The sequence below is a fragment of the Cuculus canorus genome, chromosome 3 (genome assembly GCF_017976375.1).
Source record: "Cuculus canorus isolate bCucCan1 chromosome 3, bCucCan1.pri, whole genome shotgun sequence".
In the NCBI taxonomy this organism is placed as follows: Eukaryota; Metazoa; Chordata; class Aves; order Cuculiformes; family Cuculidae; genus Cuculus; species Cuculus canorus.
In genome coordinates, this window is record NC_071403.1 from 40,825,291 (window position 1) to 40,841,961 (window position 16,671).

Sequence of the window (16,671 nt, forward strand, 5' to 3'; positions counted from 1 at the left end):
GGTTACTCCAGTGACTATCCCCACTTCATAATGAACCTGTAACCACCATTCGGCAGCTGGAGATATAGTTAATATCTTTCATTTCCCACTAGAATCCCTACATCCTCTCTCAGGTCAGAGAAATCATCCAGGTCTTACAGTGTGATCTGAAGGTCAATCTAATAGCGCTGTTTGGGAGGAGAGTGAGAGTGAGAATGAGATTGAATTCAACAGCTGACAGGCTTTATGAAAATGTCTTGTACCTGCTACCTCTGTAGCGCGTGTGCTTCTGCTGATCTCAACTATTGCAATAAAGCATGTGGAAAATCTGTCAGTTTGGCAGAGAATCAGGTAATAGAGCATGACAAAATAGGGCAGAGTGCCAGGCATCAGATTGGTGGGTTTTATTCCACTGATACTCATTGAGCTTTTATGAGCTGGAGGTTGGTGAGGAAACTTGAAAAGTGCATAAAAGAAAAGAAAAAAGATGCGAAGCCGGGCTGTTATTTTCCTTTATGCAATGAGATTAGAAAAACAAGGAAGTGAATTGGGTAATATTGCTTTGCAGAAAACTGCAAGGAAATCACCAATCTCAAAGAATGTTCTGAGGATCTATAGAATAAGTAGCCATTAATGACACCTTTATGGATGCAAGGTAATAATAGGATGTAGTATAGAGGACACGGGTTGGTGGAAAAAATGGATATTGGCAAAAATGTTATGGTTTTATTAGCAATGCCACACAAAATTGAGGTCACAGTTTCTATTCCTTGATATTGGTCTGTATGTGCTACCAGCCTTGGTAAGAAACAACTAATGTGTGTATTACAGGCATTATTGAGGAGAAAATTTGAAAACAGAACAAGAATTCAGTAATGTCTCTCTGGATAAAACACTGCAACAGCCAGTGATTTGGGGATATTCTGAACTGACAGTTGAACACCAGGGCCTTCATGCCTAGCAGCCCCAGGTGAACCCTTGTTCTGTGTATTAATCTAATTGGGTTTCAATCCATTCTTGCTTGTAGAATTAAAACATTTTATTATAGAATTTATTAATTTATTCCAGAATTTAATTTCTATTATACTGAAAAGCATTTTAATTTAAAAACAGACAGAAAAATCCCAATCAATGAAGAAGACCTCTGTATGATAAGGTGATTTGGCACACTCAGTTTGTGGTAAAAGTGTAACTAAATTTACCACATTCAATTCTAAATGTTCATTTGCTAAACCCATTTATAATTTTATATAGTTACGTCATTTTATACATCTCGTAGTCATTTCTTTTCCCAGTAGAAGCCTCATAGCCTATTGATGTCCACATTCAGAAGCTGATCCACAGCTGTGATCTTGTCAAACTTATGTCTGTCGTAGTTCTGATATGTCCTATAAGGGATGAGAGATAGGGAACATCATATAGTATTTGAATTGTCATGAATAGTGATAGAACATGATGCAATGGAAAGAAACTGTGTCAAGGGAAGTTCAGACTGGACGTTAGGGGAAGGGTTCTTCACTGAGAGGGTGGTCAGTCACTGGAAAAGGGTCCCCAGGGAAATGGCCATGGCACCAAACCTGTCACAGTTCAAAGAGCATCTGGACAGTGCTCTTAGCCATATGATTTACGTTTAGGTAGTCCTGCAAGGAGCAGGGAGATGGACTTCATGATCGTTAAAGATTCCTTCCAATTTGAGATATTCTATCACCATACTGTGATATTTTTCTACCACTCTTTGTGATCTGTTCTTATTTTGGTTATTATGAATAATTTTTGTCATCAATAAATTGTCACCTTACTTTTTAACCTCTTTTCTAAGTTACTCACACAACTGTTGAACAAAGCAGGATTCAGCGAAGTTCTCTGTGATTTTCCAGTGTTACTTCCCATTTACTTTTTTTTGTTGTTATCTCATCAGAGGTCATTCCCTCCTGTCATGATAGCTTAGTTCCTTTAATGGCCTTTGTGGAATCTTGTCAATATCTGTTTGTTAATCTAAATACGTTAAACTCACTGAACCACTTATTCCTATATGCATGCCAATGTTGACAAAGAACTCTAGGAATGATAAGGGTTGCTCGTGAGGCCTCTAAAAAACACTGGTGCCAAGCATCCACTGTTTTTGTCTTTAAGATAGATATGCAGATCTGCTTTGATCCAGGAACCATTTAAAAAACTGATATGTAGTTAGTACTTTGGTACCACGTTCTACTTAAATAGAACAGTGGCGGTATAAAACTTGACTACATTGGAGTCTGCAAGCAAAAAATCAGCAATCCTTGCTTTTCATTTTTACTCTTTTTTTTTTTCCCCCCTAAAATGGTTTTTGTTGACAATGTGTGCTAAACTTATCATTACTAATTCTGTAGAGAGTTGAGTTGAGCAGCTTTCTTGATTACCTTTGCATGAGACATCACTTCAAAGAATTTTATTACTTTCTGTGTTATTTTCCTTTCGTCGTTTAACCACCTATCAACAGTAAACAGTCTTATCGGGCTTCCATGCTCTAAAAGCTTCATGGAATATGTTCCATGCTTAAGAGCGAAAGTGGAAAGCAGAAAGATGACCACGCTCATTTCATAGGTGGGAATGTAAGACTATTTTTCTCTTCATGCAACAGAAGTCTGTTGAAAGCTACAAATTAAACCCAGGCTGCTAAAACCAGCACCTAATAAGAAGCCAATATTTTCTACCTATTTACTCCATGTAGTTACTAGAATTCTGGTATTTTTAAATGTAGAAATGAATGCTAATTTGCCAGTGACAGAAAGGAGGGAAAAGATTGATGTAGTTGGCAGTTGGAGCAGCATTTCTCTGCTTACACTTGAGCTACACAAAACAGAGATAATATTTTTTGACTCGGAAGTATTTTACCCAGTCTTTGCACTGGAGCAAATGATAACTGGAGATGTCTGACAATAAAGAAAGAAGAGCTGTCTGTAACTGCAAGAGATCGAATTTTTGGAAATATTTCATAGCAGGATGTCCATAGCATTCTAAATGGGATTTATGACTAACTGAACTTGTAAGTTAGGGAGAAATTTAATTTTAGGATGCACAAAAGTAGTACACCAATTTTAAAATATTTCTAATATATGGCAAAATAGGAAAAATAAGGCAAAATTCTATAAAAAAAGTAAACTTTTATGTCTTCAGCTCTCTTGGCCTTTTCCTGTGGATTTATTATTGGATAGATGTGAATTTTAGGAAGAGTAAACAGTATATACTAGTATCATGAACATTCACATTTTAGTTTCATATTCAAAGGGCCTAACTAAAGGATTCAAGACAATGCTTTCATCTTCTGAATTGCTAGAATCTTATGCTTATGTTCTGAAAGTATCATATATATTTGTTGTAGAAATATGATTAGTACTGCTTCCTTCACTTCATCATGTTTACACATCAGACGTTCTTTTAAGCAAAGCCTTTTTTGAGGCAGTACATAGCATTACCGTGGAATCACAGAAAATTTCAAGTTTGAAGAGACCGATAAGGATCATTGAGTCCAAATTTCTGCTCCTTGCTAATAAAAGTTATTTTTAAAAGTTCAGATATGTAGTTGTTAATTGCAGTTTTAAAATTGTTGAAGTTCCAGGGCTAGGGAATTCATCAATATCGAGTGCAAAGTACTAAGTGCAGTGTAGGAACGTTTTATGTATCTCTTGGTCTCTGCCTGTCATGTCCACTCCTGTGAGCCTACAGGGAATGCAGTGTGTGTGCGCTTCATTGTGAGGTGCTGGGGTCTTCACATGGTCTCTTCAGTGAAACAGCCAGTTTTCAGTGCCTCTGTTTGTAGTGATTACAAGCAAGGCAGTTTTGGTAGTTTTGCCCTAAGCTGTTCTCTACATAAGAGACTTTACCTAAGAGTGAAATTATATTCTAATTGATGAGTTCCTTGAGTACTCCTCATTTACTTATGTCTCTTACATTTAAAATTTGAGTAAAAATTTAGAATAATGTTATGATTTGCATACAGACTTATTATAAGCAGTATATTTACCGCTATGTGAGTCTGGAGGCTTTTTGGCTGCTGTTTTCCAGCTGTTCTGCTGGTTTTTGAAGGGTTTATTCCCCTGATGCCATATATTGCATTTTCTTGCATGTAGGATCCTTCTGTCCTTTTTACAAGGTTCACGTTTGAATGAATAAAATACTTAGCTCCAAAACAAAATGCTAGAATTGATGTTAAGACTAAATGATTACTAGCTTTTACACTATTAACTTTGTATAGCCTAAAAAGAGAATAATGAGGCTGTAAGTCAACATAGGAAGCTCCACAGCTATTAATTCGTCTACTCTATTGATGCTTACGCAGATTTTTACCATGTGCCCCTATTGTAGAAGGCAGCAAATATCACTGAGTGCACAGAAAAAAACCAACCCAGACTAGCTGTATAGATTTAAAAATGTGATGAAAATGAGCTGTAACCTATACAGAAGAACAAGCTGAGCTATCAATAAAATCTCAGGTATTGAGTGGCTATACAAATTAGACAGGTTAGTAACTAATTGGTTCTCTTGCTCTCCAGCAGTATGTTTAACACGGTTTTACAGTGAGCACGAGTCACTAACTCACGATGTCAGAGGACAGCTGTGGCGTGACCACCCAAGCTTGGTAATTAAATGGTATACAGGTTAATTGCAGAGACAAGCATGGTACTGGAGTTAAAAGACCGAAAGGAGTCAGTTGAATAGTCCCATCCATCTGTGGAGGAGGAAAAGGAAAGTCGTTTTAAAGGGAGATTTATCAGTGTAGAATAATTACAGATTCAGTTTTGATTAAAGCCTTATTTTAAGGTTGTAATACTACAATAGGGTTAAAAGCTGAACAAATTGTAGAAGAATAGCATTGAGGCCAGTGGAAATTGTTGTCAAATAAATCTGAAGATGATCCCAATCCATATCTCAGGGGCTTTTTTGTTGTTTTGGCTTAACCTGCAGCCATGGCAAATAATGCTTTTAAGGATGCAAAACTGGTTGATTTAATGTGAGGTGCTAATGTATACATTCAACGTATCATATTATTTTGTCTCCATGGATCAATTTTATCACAGCTCAAAGGTTTTGATCAGTACTTAGTGGAAGGGAGAGTAACCCACCTTAATGATTGTTCTTCACATGGTTTGTAATCTTTATAGCTTACTGCTACATAGAACTCGGCTCAGCAGAGCACAGACATGTGCTTAAGTGCTGTGCTGGATGAGAATTATTATACATCACTCAGCATGTGCACCTGAAAAAAATAACAACAGTTCTGCCATAGAAGGTATAATATTGTATATATTATCCTCTTCTTGAGGAAAGGGAAACCACACATGACAGATGTTATTCATGTTGCTGCATGAATTACTGGGCTCCTCTGATAATGAGGGTGACTATGAGGTTCTAATCAGAACAGTAATATAGTGTAATACAAGTGATGCAGTCTGTGAAGGAAAAGCTTTCCCATGAAGATGTAAGCAGAAAAGAATAATAATAAAGATTTTTCATGGGTAATTTGCATACAACCTTTCAGTGTCCAGTTGGGTGGGAACACAAGATTTTATTATGGAAAAAAAAAATTTATGATGCTTTGTATGTTTCCATACTTTACATTCTTCTTTGGTATCCTGCTGTTGTTTAAGGTGTAACCAGAAGGCACCAATTTGAGTTTTAAAAGGGAATGAGGAGGAAAGCATCAGTATAAAGGCTTTATTCTGATGCCTAAATTCTGGATTCAAACCCAAAGTTGCTAGTGCTTTTTTGTACTTCATTAGTTCCATAGTTGTTGAAAACTAAGCTTTGTTGTAGTAACAAGCATTATGTTCATTTATGATTGTTCTGCTAAATTCACCTTGACTTTGCCTCCCTTGCTTTTGTTTATGATTTTATTTCATTTTGTTTGCAGGTTTGTTTCCTGCGGTGCTGAACCTGGCTACCAATGCTGTCATCACAACCAATGCTACCTGTGGAGAAAAGGGTCGGGAAATGTACTGCAAACTTGTTGAACATGTACCTGGACAGCCTGCAAGGAACCCTCAGTGCCGTATTTGTGACCAAAGGAGCAGGGTTCCACATCGTACGTGTGCCAATTTTGTTTAGTTCCTTTAAAAAAATACTTTTTCCAAAGGTTGTAGATACTCAGCAAACAGAACTGTTGGCCACTGGTCTGATTGCTATGAATTGTATGTCTCTTTAAATTATGCTACTCATCTCTTCCACTGGTATTTCAAAACCTGTATCTGCTATTGGATGCTCCTCAAACTGAACTTTCTAATTCAGATACTTAAAAGTGGAGCACCTGAGTTCAGATTTAGGTGAAATAAGTATCTACAGCTCTTGTTGAATTGTCTTGATACATATAACCATGAATGAATACCAGGTGACTTTTACCTGCATGTGGAATTTGAACATTTTGGCTAATGTAAGCAACATCTGAAATTTCAGTTTAGGGCTAACTCTCGTTTTATTTTATTGTGTTCTGGGATATTTTTCTTCTTCGTTTGATGTTAATTCAGTGTCACTAAGCCAGCAAAAAGATGATAAGATAATGGAGCACTGCTTGGTTTAATTGCTTAGTTTTTCGTATTAAAATTGAGCTTTGCTAACACTGCTTTCTTAAAGACTACCCGGAAGCAAAATCAGTTTTCAAATATAAATTCATTTTCATCTGCTTCAGAGATGCATATTTTTAGTACTTGGCAAGATTAGAAATAAGAAAATTTCTTAGTCAAGTCATGCAAGGTTAATTCTGTGTGACCTTGCATGACTTGACATGAATAGTATTAACACTGTTAGACTTTCGGGAGTGTTTAAAATGTTGGAAGAAGCACAGCCTCAGAAGCGTGGAGACAATTTCTCTTTTTTCCCCAGCTGTTTCCCTCTAAAACCTAGCTCAGATATAGTTACACCTCATGGCAAATCACATTTAAGTGTGTAGTTAAAACCACAGAAAAAAGAAAAAAAGATGACCTTTAATGTTTCTGCTAGTTCTAGACAGGGTGAGCTATCTGTGGCTTTAGCTCTCCAGACAGAAGCTTGTTTAGCTTCTTAGAAACTTCCAGGGCCACCCTTCCTAGGGCTATTTAGCTTGTTATAAATTCTTTTCCTGACAGCTAGTCTGCATCTTCCTTGAAGAAATTCACGCTACCTTTTTCCTAACTACATTCAATACAAGGAATAGATTATTCCTTTTTTCTTTACAGAAGTATTTTACATAATTGGGGGTTGATAGTATTGCTCTATCTAGTTTTTACACTAAACATGTATTTTCTTTCATTCTTCTCATAGGCTGTATTTTCTAGAACTCTTACTGTGCAAATTGTGGTTCTCTGAATTCTCTGTAGAGGCTTTAATCTTTATTAGATTTCACCTGAGCTCTTACCAGCACTGCATGGAGATGGAGAGTTGCTTCAGGATGAGCAGAATATATTCGTGTTTGCATGTTTTATTTAGATATTTTCCCTTTTTAATGGTGTGACACCACTGAGACATACACAGCTAGTTGTCCATTACCATCCTCAGACGCTTTCCTGCTTAATGGCTACCTATCCATTTGCTCCTTGTATTTGCGAAGCTAATTATAATTTGCCCCAGTATAGACCACTTCATTTGTCTGAACGCAGCTGCTACGTATTTTTTCTTCCCCCAAGCTATTTTCCAAGTTTCAACGTTTTCTTTAATTGTAGTAAGTGTCACCTTCTGAGGAAAGGTCACACTATTTGCAATGTAAGCTTTCAAATATGTTATACTATAGGAGTGTATCTCTCTCAGAGAAGATTTTAGGGGCTTTTGGAACCATTCCAGCTGGCAGAAACACTGTGCAATAGACTCTTTCCTTTCTTTGTAGGTGGATGTTTAGAGACACATGCACTTCATACAAGTTATTTTACTCTGTAGTTTGTTTAATTCAGAAACAGAACCTGAGCCAGAGCTGGATTACTTTGTCCCCCTGTCCTACCTGTGATATTAGATAGTGTATGCTAATGTATCTGTATGTACACATATACACAAGTACATAAATATGAATCGCATCTGAATGATTTATATCTATGTCCCCTCACTGCTACCTTCTTAAAAACTTGAATCTGGCCAGCTTCATAACGTCTGTTTTTTTGTTGCCAACCACATCTCATTTTAAGACTTTTAAATGTTCATTTGGCAGAAGGAAATGCCTTATCTAAACAGAGATGGCTCATTAATAGGACAACTATGTAATGTAACCAGACTTTAAATGATCCCCCTGGAATGTGTGAGTCTAGAGTGCCTCCCCTTAATTACTGTAGTAGGAAATGAACACAAATTCCCTGGTTAATCACATGTGAGCTGAAATTAAAGAGCACAGTTTGATGGGCTTATTCTGTAAATTCTCCCTCTTGCCATCTATCAAGGAGATTGGTCCTTGAACTGCATTTGGAGTCCAGCCTTTTTTTGCAAACATTGTATTATTTTCCCTTCCCTGTTAAATAGGCAAAACATGCCAGCAATTAATTAGTTTTTCAAATTAATTATGATTAAACTTTCTTAATGGTGATTGCAGTTAATTGTTGATATAATCTCCCAGTCCTCCTTTTCATGATTTACCTTTGTATCAATTCCACCTGAAGAGACTTGCATCAAAATTTCCAACTAGGCAGCTTCTGTCACAATCACTGAGCTCTGAGTTTGATTTGCAGGTGATTTTTTCTAGCACTTATTTAAAGCCAAGGTTTGTGAAGATGATCAGAGCTGTGGAGATGGACAACATGTAAAGTATGGGTGTGTTTTAGTTTTCTCTTCACCATAAATGTAAACATTATTTTTAGCACCAGTATTCTGAGTTGCTGTATGATAATGCCACTGAATGATCTGATATTTAAATTTTTTTTTGGCATTTTCAATTTTGAGGACTTATTCCTTCCCTCACCAAAGCACTTTAATTTTGTCTTTAAATATGTTCAGGCATTCTGGCTTTCCTTAATGAGCTAGGAGCTAGGTGGTTGATGTAGCAAGAAAACAGAGACACAAAGTATCAATCTGGCTGGTTGATTTAAATAATAATTAAAATAACAAGTGAATTAATCAGTTAATGAACTAATTAATTGCAATTCTAGGACTGGCTAATCATGAAGCATATTCCAGTTTTATATCAAGAAAACCTATCAGTTTAGAAAGCCATCCTTAATGAGAGGGGTAGGATTTCTCCTATCTTATTATGTTCTTTTAACATTGAGGTTATGTTATTCTCTATTTCATAGTGGAGAGAAACACTAATTAACCACAGAAAGTAACCATGAAATGTTGAGTGCAATTTCAGTCTAAATAATATAAAATACTATGTAAGCAAGCTTCAGTAATTTAGAAGATCTTCAAATCTTCTAAAGGAAGAATTCAATTCTGTAAATAAATTGTTCTCTCTATTATTTGAGATTACTGCAGTAAACGTAGAAATGAGAAGTAATGCATCTTTGACTTTGATGTGGATTATAACCACCTTTATGTGCACATATGTGTCAATTTTCCAGTTAAAACATACATTCTGTAATGATTTCTAAATCATTTCTTCCCTAATGATTTCTGAATTACTTCCATGTGTGCTTAGAAGTGCAAGTACCATATTACTTTAGTCTCTGCTTTCTCTGCATAACCAAATCTTGGGCCCCTGATTTGTTTTTTTTCTATTGCGACATTTAATGACTTCACAGTACCTGAAACTTTGGAAGGTTACAGGGAGTGTTCGCTTAATTTAGATTGCCTATGTTTCCTGTAGAATCAGGAGAGCCTCTAAATGCATTCAAGCATCCTTGTGATCCTAACCCAAATTAAACAACTAAGAATAGATGAGTATTCTGGTAACAAGAACCATGACCGTGCCACAGGAGTAAATAAAAAATAATAAAAAAATCTATTTATTGTATTTATATTTTAAAGTGCTACCTCCTGTAATTTTGTTAAAATCTAGATTTTATATCTAATAACATTTAAATGTCCTAACAATTTTTAATTATGTATTCCTGCTCTTCTAACAGAACGACATCCAATAACAAATGCAATTGATGGCAAGAACACTTGGTGGCAAAGTCCTAGTATCCAGAATGGAATTGAATATCATTATGTGACCATTACGTTGGATCTCCAACAGGTAGAGTTATTCTGTTTCTTTGTTTCTGCAAAGGCTTTCTTTCTTGCACAGTAGATGACCTGGAGTATTTTCCTTTTTGCTGCTTTTATATTATGAAGACACACAACTTCAGCTATAACTTCCTGTTGTTTATGTGGAAGATCTGACTGAACCATTCATTCTAACATAATGTACCAAATTAAGAATTATTTCATATGTATTTTTATGAAGTCGTGTTTAAAATTACTTTAAATATAACATTTTCAGTTGGTTGTTTTTTTCCACAGTAACATCTAGTTTGTCTCTTTAAAAACAAAAGATGGTTTCAGGCAGAAATTTACATGAATAGAATTTTATGGTTAGGGTACTGTTCTTTGTTGTTTCAATAGCATAGTATGTACACTTAAATGTACTAAAAATAATTTTCTGTGCTAGGTAGACATGCACATGTGGGGGATTATTTTGAGGAAGAGCCTGGGTTTAGAGATTTGTTCTACTAATGAGATCTCTAAATAAATTGCCTCCTGTTAGTAGAAACTTGCTTGGCAGATATAGCTACACAGAATGCATTTTTTTTATGCTTACAAAAAATGCTATATAAATTTCGGTGTATGTAAGCAAGAGGATTTGAGGGTAGATGGATTTTTTTTTTTTCTTTTATGCCAGGAAAATACAGAACAAGTATCTAGTACCAAATGTGTTCATCATGTGATTAAACTTGACCATTTTGGTATTTGATTTAGTAGATTACAAATTAATTTTAGTTTTTTCTCCCTCTTAAAATCTTCTCTTGCCTGTGGTCGGCCCATATTTGTCTGCAACTTGAATCAGAGCAGAAAACATAACCTGTTTTCCAAGTGTTGAGAAAACAGGGAAGGCCCTTCCACAGTCTGGCTCACTGGAGAGAGATTCACCTTCAGCTCCCCCTCCTTTGTGATGTCTTCATTAAGATCAGTTTTCTATTTCAATTTATTGTTACTGGATTATCGGTTTTATTTGGAACCTGCCTGTCCTTATCTCCCTTCTTTCTCATTTAGTTGTACATGAAGAGGGCAGTAGCTGATTATCACCTAAAAAGGCTTGAATAAAGCAGTTTGTTAGAAAATAAAATGAAAGGAAAGGCAGGATATTGAGACTTCTGTGTGCATGCGTACATAAAATTTTGTTTTAAGAGGTCAAACGATGTCTTAACTTAGTCCAGAACTCAGAATTTCAGTAAGATTTAACAAAGAACAATATTTGGATTTCTAGATTTTATCCTTTATTTCTTGTACACAAACTGTCATCCAAATGATCTGATTGTAAAGATTCTTGTAAATACCTTGTATACATGACACTGAAGTGCTTGTAGGGCAGTAGTCTTTATGTCTGGAAAAGCATTTGAATTTTGCAAGAATTATTAGCGTTCTGGATTTGGAACCCTCATTGCTACTGGTAGAAACAATCCTACACCTCTCTTTGGCCTTGTATCTGCAGAAGTATCCAATGTACATGTTTGTTTGTGAGGAGATCTAAACCTTTTTATGGAAGTTTGAGTTTTAGCTCCTGTGGCATTAAAGTTTTGGGTTTTTTTTTAAATGTCTCTTAAACTTTCAGAGTTATTGACTGGTTTACCTTTAAAGCAGAGGTTTGTGCTTTTTGTTGGCTATGATCTCTTAATATGTGAGTAGCTCCTAGGCATTAGAGCTAAATTACCGTCATTGTTTTTCATCACCCACTGATCTTACTTGTGTAGTAGGCCAGATCTGCTAAACTAGAGCTTTACAAATTCTGGTTCTTTTCTGCTGTGTCAGTATCTAGGTTGTTATAAAAAATAAGCAAACGTGTGCACTTCCTAAAGTTTTGAGTTTTCTAGTATACTAAAAAGTAGCAACTACAGAAAGAGTGACTATGTTGAAGGAAAAATACAGATTGTTCTAGTGAGTTTAAAAGGCTTCTTTGTGTGCCTGTTGACCATGGTCAGAGAATACTGCACTGTGTGTTGTATGCGTTTAGGGTTCTTGTTGTTATTTAAATGAGACAAGGCTCAAGTATGAGCCTGTTCCTTTCCCATGTTCTCTTGCTTATTGATGAAAGGAAGCTTGTCCTTGTCCTTTTGTAGGACTAAGGTCAATATCTTCTTTTAAGCCCATTCATTGTGTTGGCTGGAATAGGAGCATTGTTGAGATTCCCATATATGTCAGAGAGATGGGATGAGATTCTGTGTGGCTAATGCTGTCTGCGTACTCTTTATGACATGAATAACCCATGTAGTTAGGAATGCACGCTATGGTTACTCACCACCTTACATGAATGGAACAAGTATATTGCTCTCCAAAATACAGTGAAAGGTATGTTGCAATTTGTATGGTTTTTGATCTGCTCAGTAAGAAAGAAAAGAGTTATTTGGATTTTGAGGAGTGTTAGAAGTTTTTGGTTGCATGCTTTGGTATTTTGACGACACATCATTTTAGGCTTTATTAAAGTCGTCAGTAAAATGTGAAATATGTCTTCCAGCTAGTGCAATGCGTAGTAGTCACTATGAAAGATTAAGATCACCAGATACCTTTTGAGACCTCACTTAAAAAATATACAATTCTTTATCTTTGTCTAATAGGAGATTCAGTAATTGCTACGTTTGTGTTGATAAATTCTTGTTTTAAGTGTAAAAATGCTTAACTTAGAAATAACAAATGATAAATCTGCAAGTAATGGGCTGAAAATTGCAGGAATGCATTAGTTTGTGTGTTATTACTAGTAATTATGATAGTACATGTAATACTTCTAGCAATCCTAATTTCATGAAAAAATCAATCTATCTTAATTGCCTGAGACTGTGGAGGATCAGTTCAGTGACCAGGTAATCCTTTCCAGGCATATATTTCTGAAGAAAAGGAAAGTAGTTGACGCTCCTCAGAGCCTCAGAAGATCTCATGAGGTGTACTTCATAAGGTGCAAGAGCAAGAATAACTGATTAAGCTATGTAGTTGATTTATCTATAAAGTAATTGCAATTCATCAGTTTTAAGTTGCTTAAGCTCTGATAATATCCAACTCTTCACCTTGTGCTTTTATCCTATCCCCTGCCTTGCTTCTGTAGGAAGGGAGGATGTTGACTCTATGTAAAAAATCACTACAGTCCTACTTCTCCTTAAGCGTATTTCAGTATTTTCAAAGTAAGTTTTTAGACTCATGGGCTTCGCTGTTTGAGTGGAACATAATATACTTCGGGAAGTGGCGTTTCTGTAATTATATAGAGAACTGAATAGAAGTAGGAGAAGAATGCTTGACGTGCAAGGAAGCATTTTGAAAAGCATTTGCAAAAAGCAGACAACAATATTCTGCTAATGCTAAATTAATTATTTTGTAGTCCTTCATGGTTGAAATATGATTTTAATGGAGGATTTTGATCTGGTTTTGAAGTATTTCTTTGTTATTTGATTCACTTTAATACCCATGAGCAGAAAAACACATACACGGGTATGTGTGTGCACTGTTGCAAACGTATCATGTATCCTTAATAAGGATAATGCTAGGAAAAGGAAAATAATTGCAAAACTGAGTACTTTTGCTTTCTCTATACAAGACTGTACAACTACGTGACTCTGTGGAAAACGACAGATGTGAGAGAACAAAGAGTCTGACAGGATGAGTGGAAAGATTCAGGCTGGGAAAGGAAAATAAGAGGATAGGACCAAGACTAGTGTTCTAAAAGCTCAATGTGGCAGTTTGTGAAGAGATTAAAAGGCAGGAACACCCCCACATCCTATCAATGAAAGGAGGCAGAATCTGTATGTGCACATTGAAGAAAGGATCATTAGAAGAAGAGTCCCATGGGAAGTATATCTTCTTTCTTTGTGATTATAGGTGGGACAGCTGCAAACATCAGAAATACTTATAAAATAAATTTCAGAAATTAATATTTCATAGCAGAGTCACAGATACTACATGCACAATGTGGATGTGAGTCACTATTTTATTACTGTGCTTTATCATTCTTGTTTTTTTTTAAATTATTATTTTTATTTTAAAGCTTGAAATTTGGGTTGCATCCAGTAAACAATGTGTTTATACATCTGCTGCTATGCTGAGGACTACTATACGTCATGTGAAGTGTGACCTGTATTTGAACATTTGAGTAAAATTTGAAACCAACTGAGGAAAAAGTCTGAATATTGATACTTCCATTTTGCCTACATTAGCTAAGAGTGTCACAGTGGGAGAGAGGGGACAGACTTAGGAGAAGACTTGTGTTTATTTGGTGCTGAGGACCCAGCTTAAAAGCTAATGTGGGTGTACCCTCATAAGTGCTGTATCTGAACAGAGTCCGGACTTGATATTAAGCCTGACAGATGCTACAGACACCAAAATGGTGGTATTCCCCCATGTCTTAATCCAATATTACTGACTTTTATTGGGGGTGAAGGAAACTATTGGAGAGGAGAAACCTCCTGCGAAGAGACCTAGCTTATGGGACCTTGCTTGTCATTTGTTCCTTTGCTTTATGAGTATGAGTGTGCTGTGTTGATAGCTGCTTGAAGGAAACATTATTTTCAGCTGTCAGTTCCCTTGATGCACAACATTAGCCAGATCCCTTAGGGGAGTGCAACTCAGAAAGAGTTTGTCACCGTTACATGGCAGAGTTCACATTTGTTAGCCTAGGAGGACTTGAGGCAAGCGTGGCAAGTACTGTCGTGCAGAGCCATGTTGAAGATGTTGCCCCAGACTGAGACAGGCTACCTATTCCAAATATGTTTAATTTAAATAATGGCTGTTTTTAATGAAATATTAGGTGAGCAATTAAATTCTTACTTCCGTCACCACTTCTCTGCCCTCTTTTAGCCGCCTTCCCTCTGCCTTCTAGTGTTTAACTGAGGAGATTATAAAAAGATTGCTGTAGGAAGGACTGGCTTGACATACTTGTGTAATCTCAGAAGTAAAGCTGCCCCTTTTGAGTAGCCATTTCTTTGTTTCTAGTAAATGAGGTTGCATGTGTTTCACTGTCCCTTCCAAAACTAGTCTGAAAAAACCTGCACTGGAAACTGTGTCGTATTGGAAATTAGATGCCAGAGACCATGAATTTACTCAGTCTGCGTCCCTGTCCAATTTATTTTCTTCTTAAAGAAGAAATAATGTTTTTTAGTCTTGACTGTTTGAAGTTGTTGCATGATGTTTGGATTCTGGAACTATCTCCCTTTTGTCTGGTTTCAAAGTTGAACCCTTTGTGTGGCTCTTTATCTTAACAGTTTAACCCCATAATTAGATCCAGTTAAAGTAATCCTTTAGGTATTGACTGAAGTTAGTCTTACCGCCACAGTGAAATATAAGGTAAATTGGATGACAAGATATTCCCCCGCAACTTCCCCTTTTTTCGTAGAGCTTTCTTGGGGGGGGTTTGGTTTTGTTTGTTTTTCTTTGTTTACTAATAACAGTTCACCAAATAGTACCTAAGGAATCGGAATGTGTTGAGCAACATAGCTGTATTAAAATAACCTTCACACATTATCTGCATATAACTATAGGAATATGTTTATCACTAGCAGATATTTGGTTTTCATGTTATATTTTCTCTGCTCTGGAATACCAAACGCATTTTTGAGTAAAAAGAAAATGAAGTAACTTTCTATTGAATAGCTTCTGAAATCAAATATCAGAATAGCTAAAAGAATAGAGAGAAGGTTAATGACACTGTGTAGTCTTGGGATACAATAACTAGATCAGTAAAATTAGCTGCCACTTGGTCTTCGTAAGTTGTTTGTGTATGTCCAAACATTAAGTTTTCAGTTAACACTTTCTTTTTCTGGTTTATTAACAATTATGTACTTCAGTTGCTGAAATGTTTTCAAAACAGTTTCTGTAAAGGTAAAGGTAAAGCTTAAAGCTTCTCTTCATCCGCAAACCAGAAAGTAATTTAACAGAAATGAAAATAAATCCAAACTGAGACTTTTCACCAATAAATACCAGTTTGTTTTGTCCATCATCAAAAATGTTTGTCTCAAGATGGAAATATAACCAGAATCGAAGTCTGTTCAGACTGTAATGCTGCAGTTCCACGATTACTCTTTGTCCCATCACAACCCTCTCTCCCACCTTGCTAAGGGGAGACATTCCTGTCTCCTTTGTTCTGGCACCAGCACTTGTGCTATCATGCAGCAAACCAGATCACTACCTTGATACTGAAAAATACATCTTGCTTTGTGGGAGTTAGGTTTCTGCCAGATCAATTTTCGAATTTGGCTTGCTGTATGGAGTTTTAGTGCCGGTGTAGGGGAGGGGACAAGAATATATTTCTGGAGATAATAGGGAAAACATTTCCACCCCTTGCTGGAGCAGCTGGCACTCTGCATTGGCTTGAAGTGATTGTAAAAATTTAAATTATAAAATACTGATCTATGAGCTACAGCCAATGCCTGCAACATAGAGCTGTCATCCTGAATATTTGTTTGTAGTATTTGTTGCACATGAATCATTCTATTTTGAAGTAATGTAAACATTTGAGAATACAAAGTATTTAATTATCTCTCTTTCAAAAAAATATCCCAAGTCTAGTTCTCTGGCTCAGTTATACCTAAGCGGTAATGAACTGTTAAAGATGCAACCAAACCATGAGAATGAGATTGTAGAACTAATATA

The 16,671-nt window shown here is 36.1% G+C and overlaps 1 protein-coding gene across 1 annotated transcript in view; it reads left to right on the forward strand.

Annotated features, from left to right (window-relative positions):
* LAMA2 (laminin subunit alpha 2) overlaps window positions 1–16,671 on the forward strand; it is a 347,214-nt gene that overhangs the window by 71,632 nt on the left and 258,911 nt on the right. The window contains exons 2-3 of the mRNA XM_054061626.1: window positions 5,870–6,040; window positions 9,969–10,081. Of these exons, the coding sequence (XP_053917601.1) occupies window positions 5,870–6,040; window positions 9,969–10,081 (284 nt within the window). The remainder of the gene's footprint in view (window positions 1–5,869; window positions 6,041–9,968; window positions 10,082–16,671) is intronic.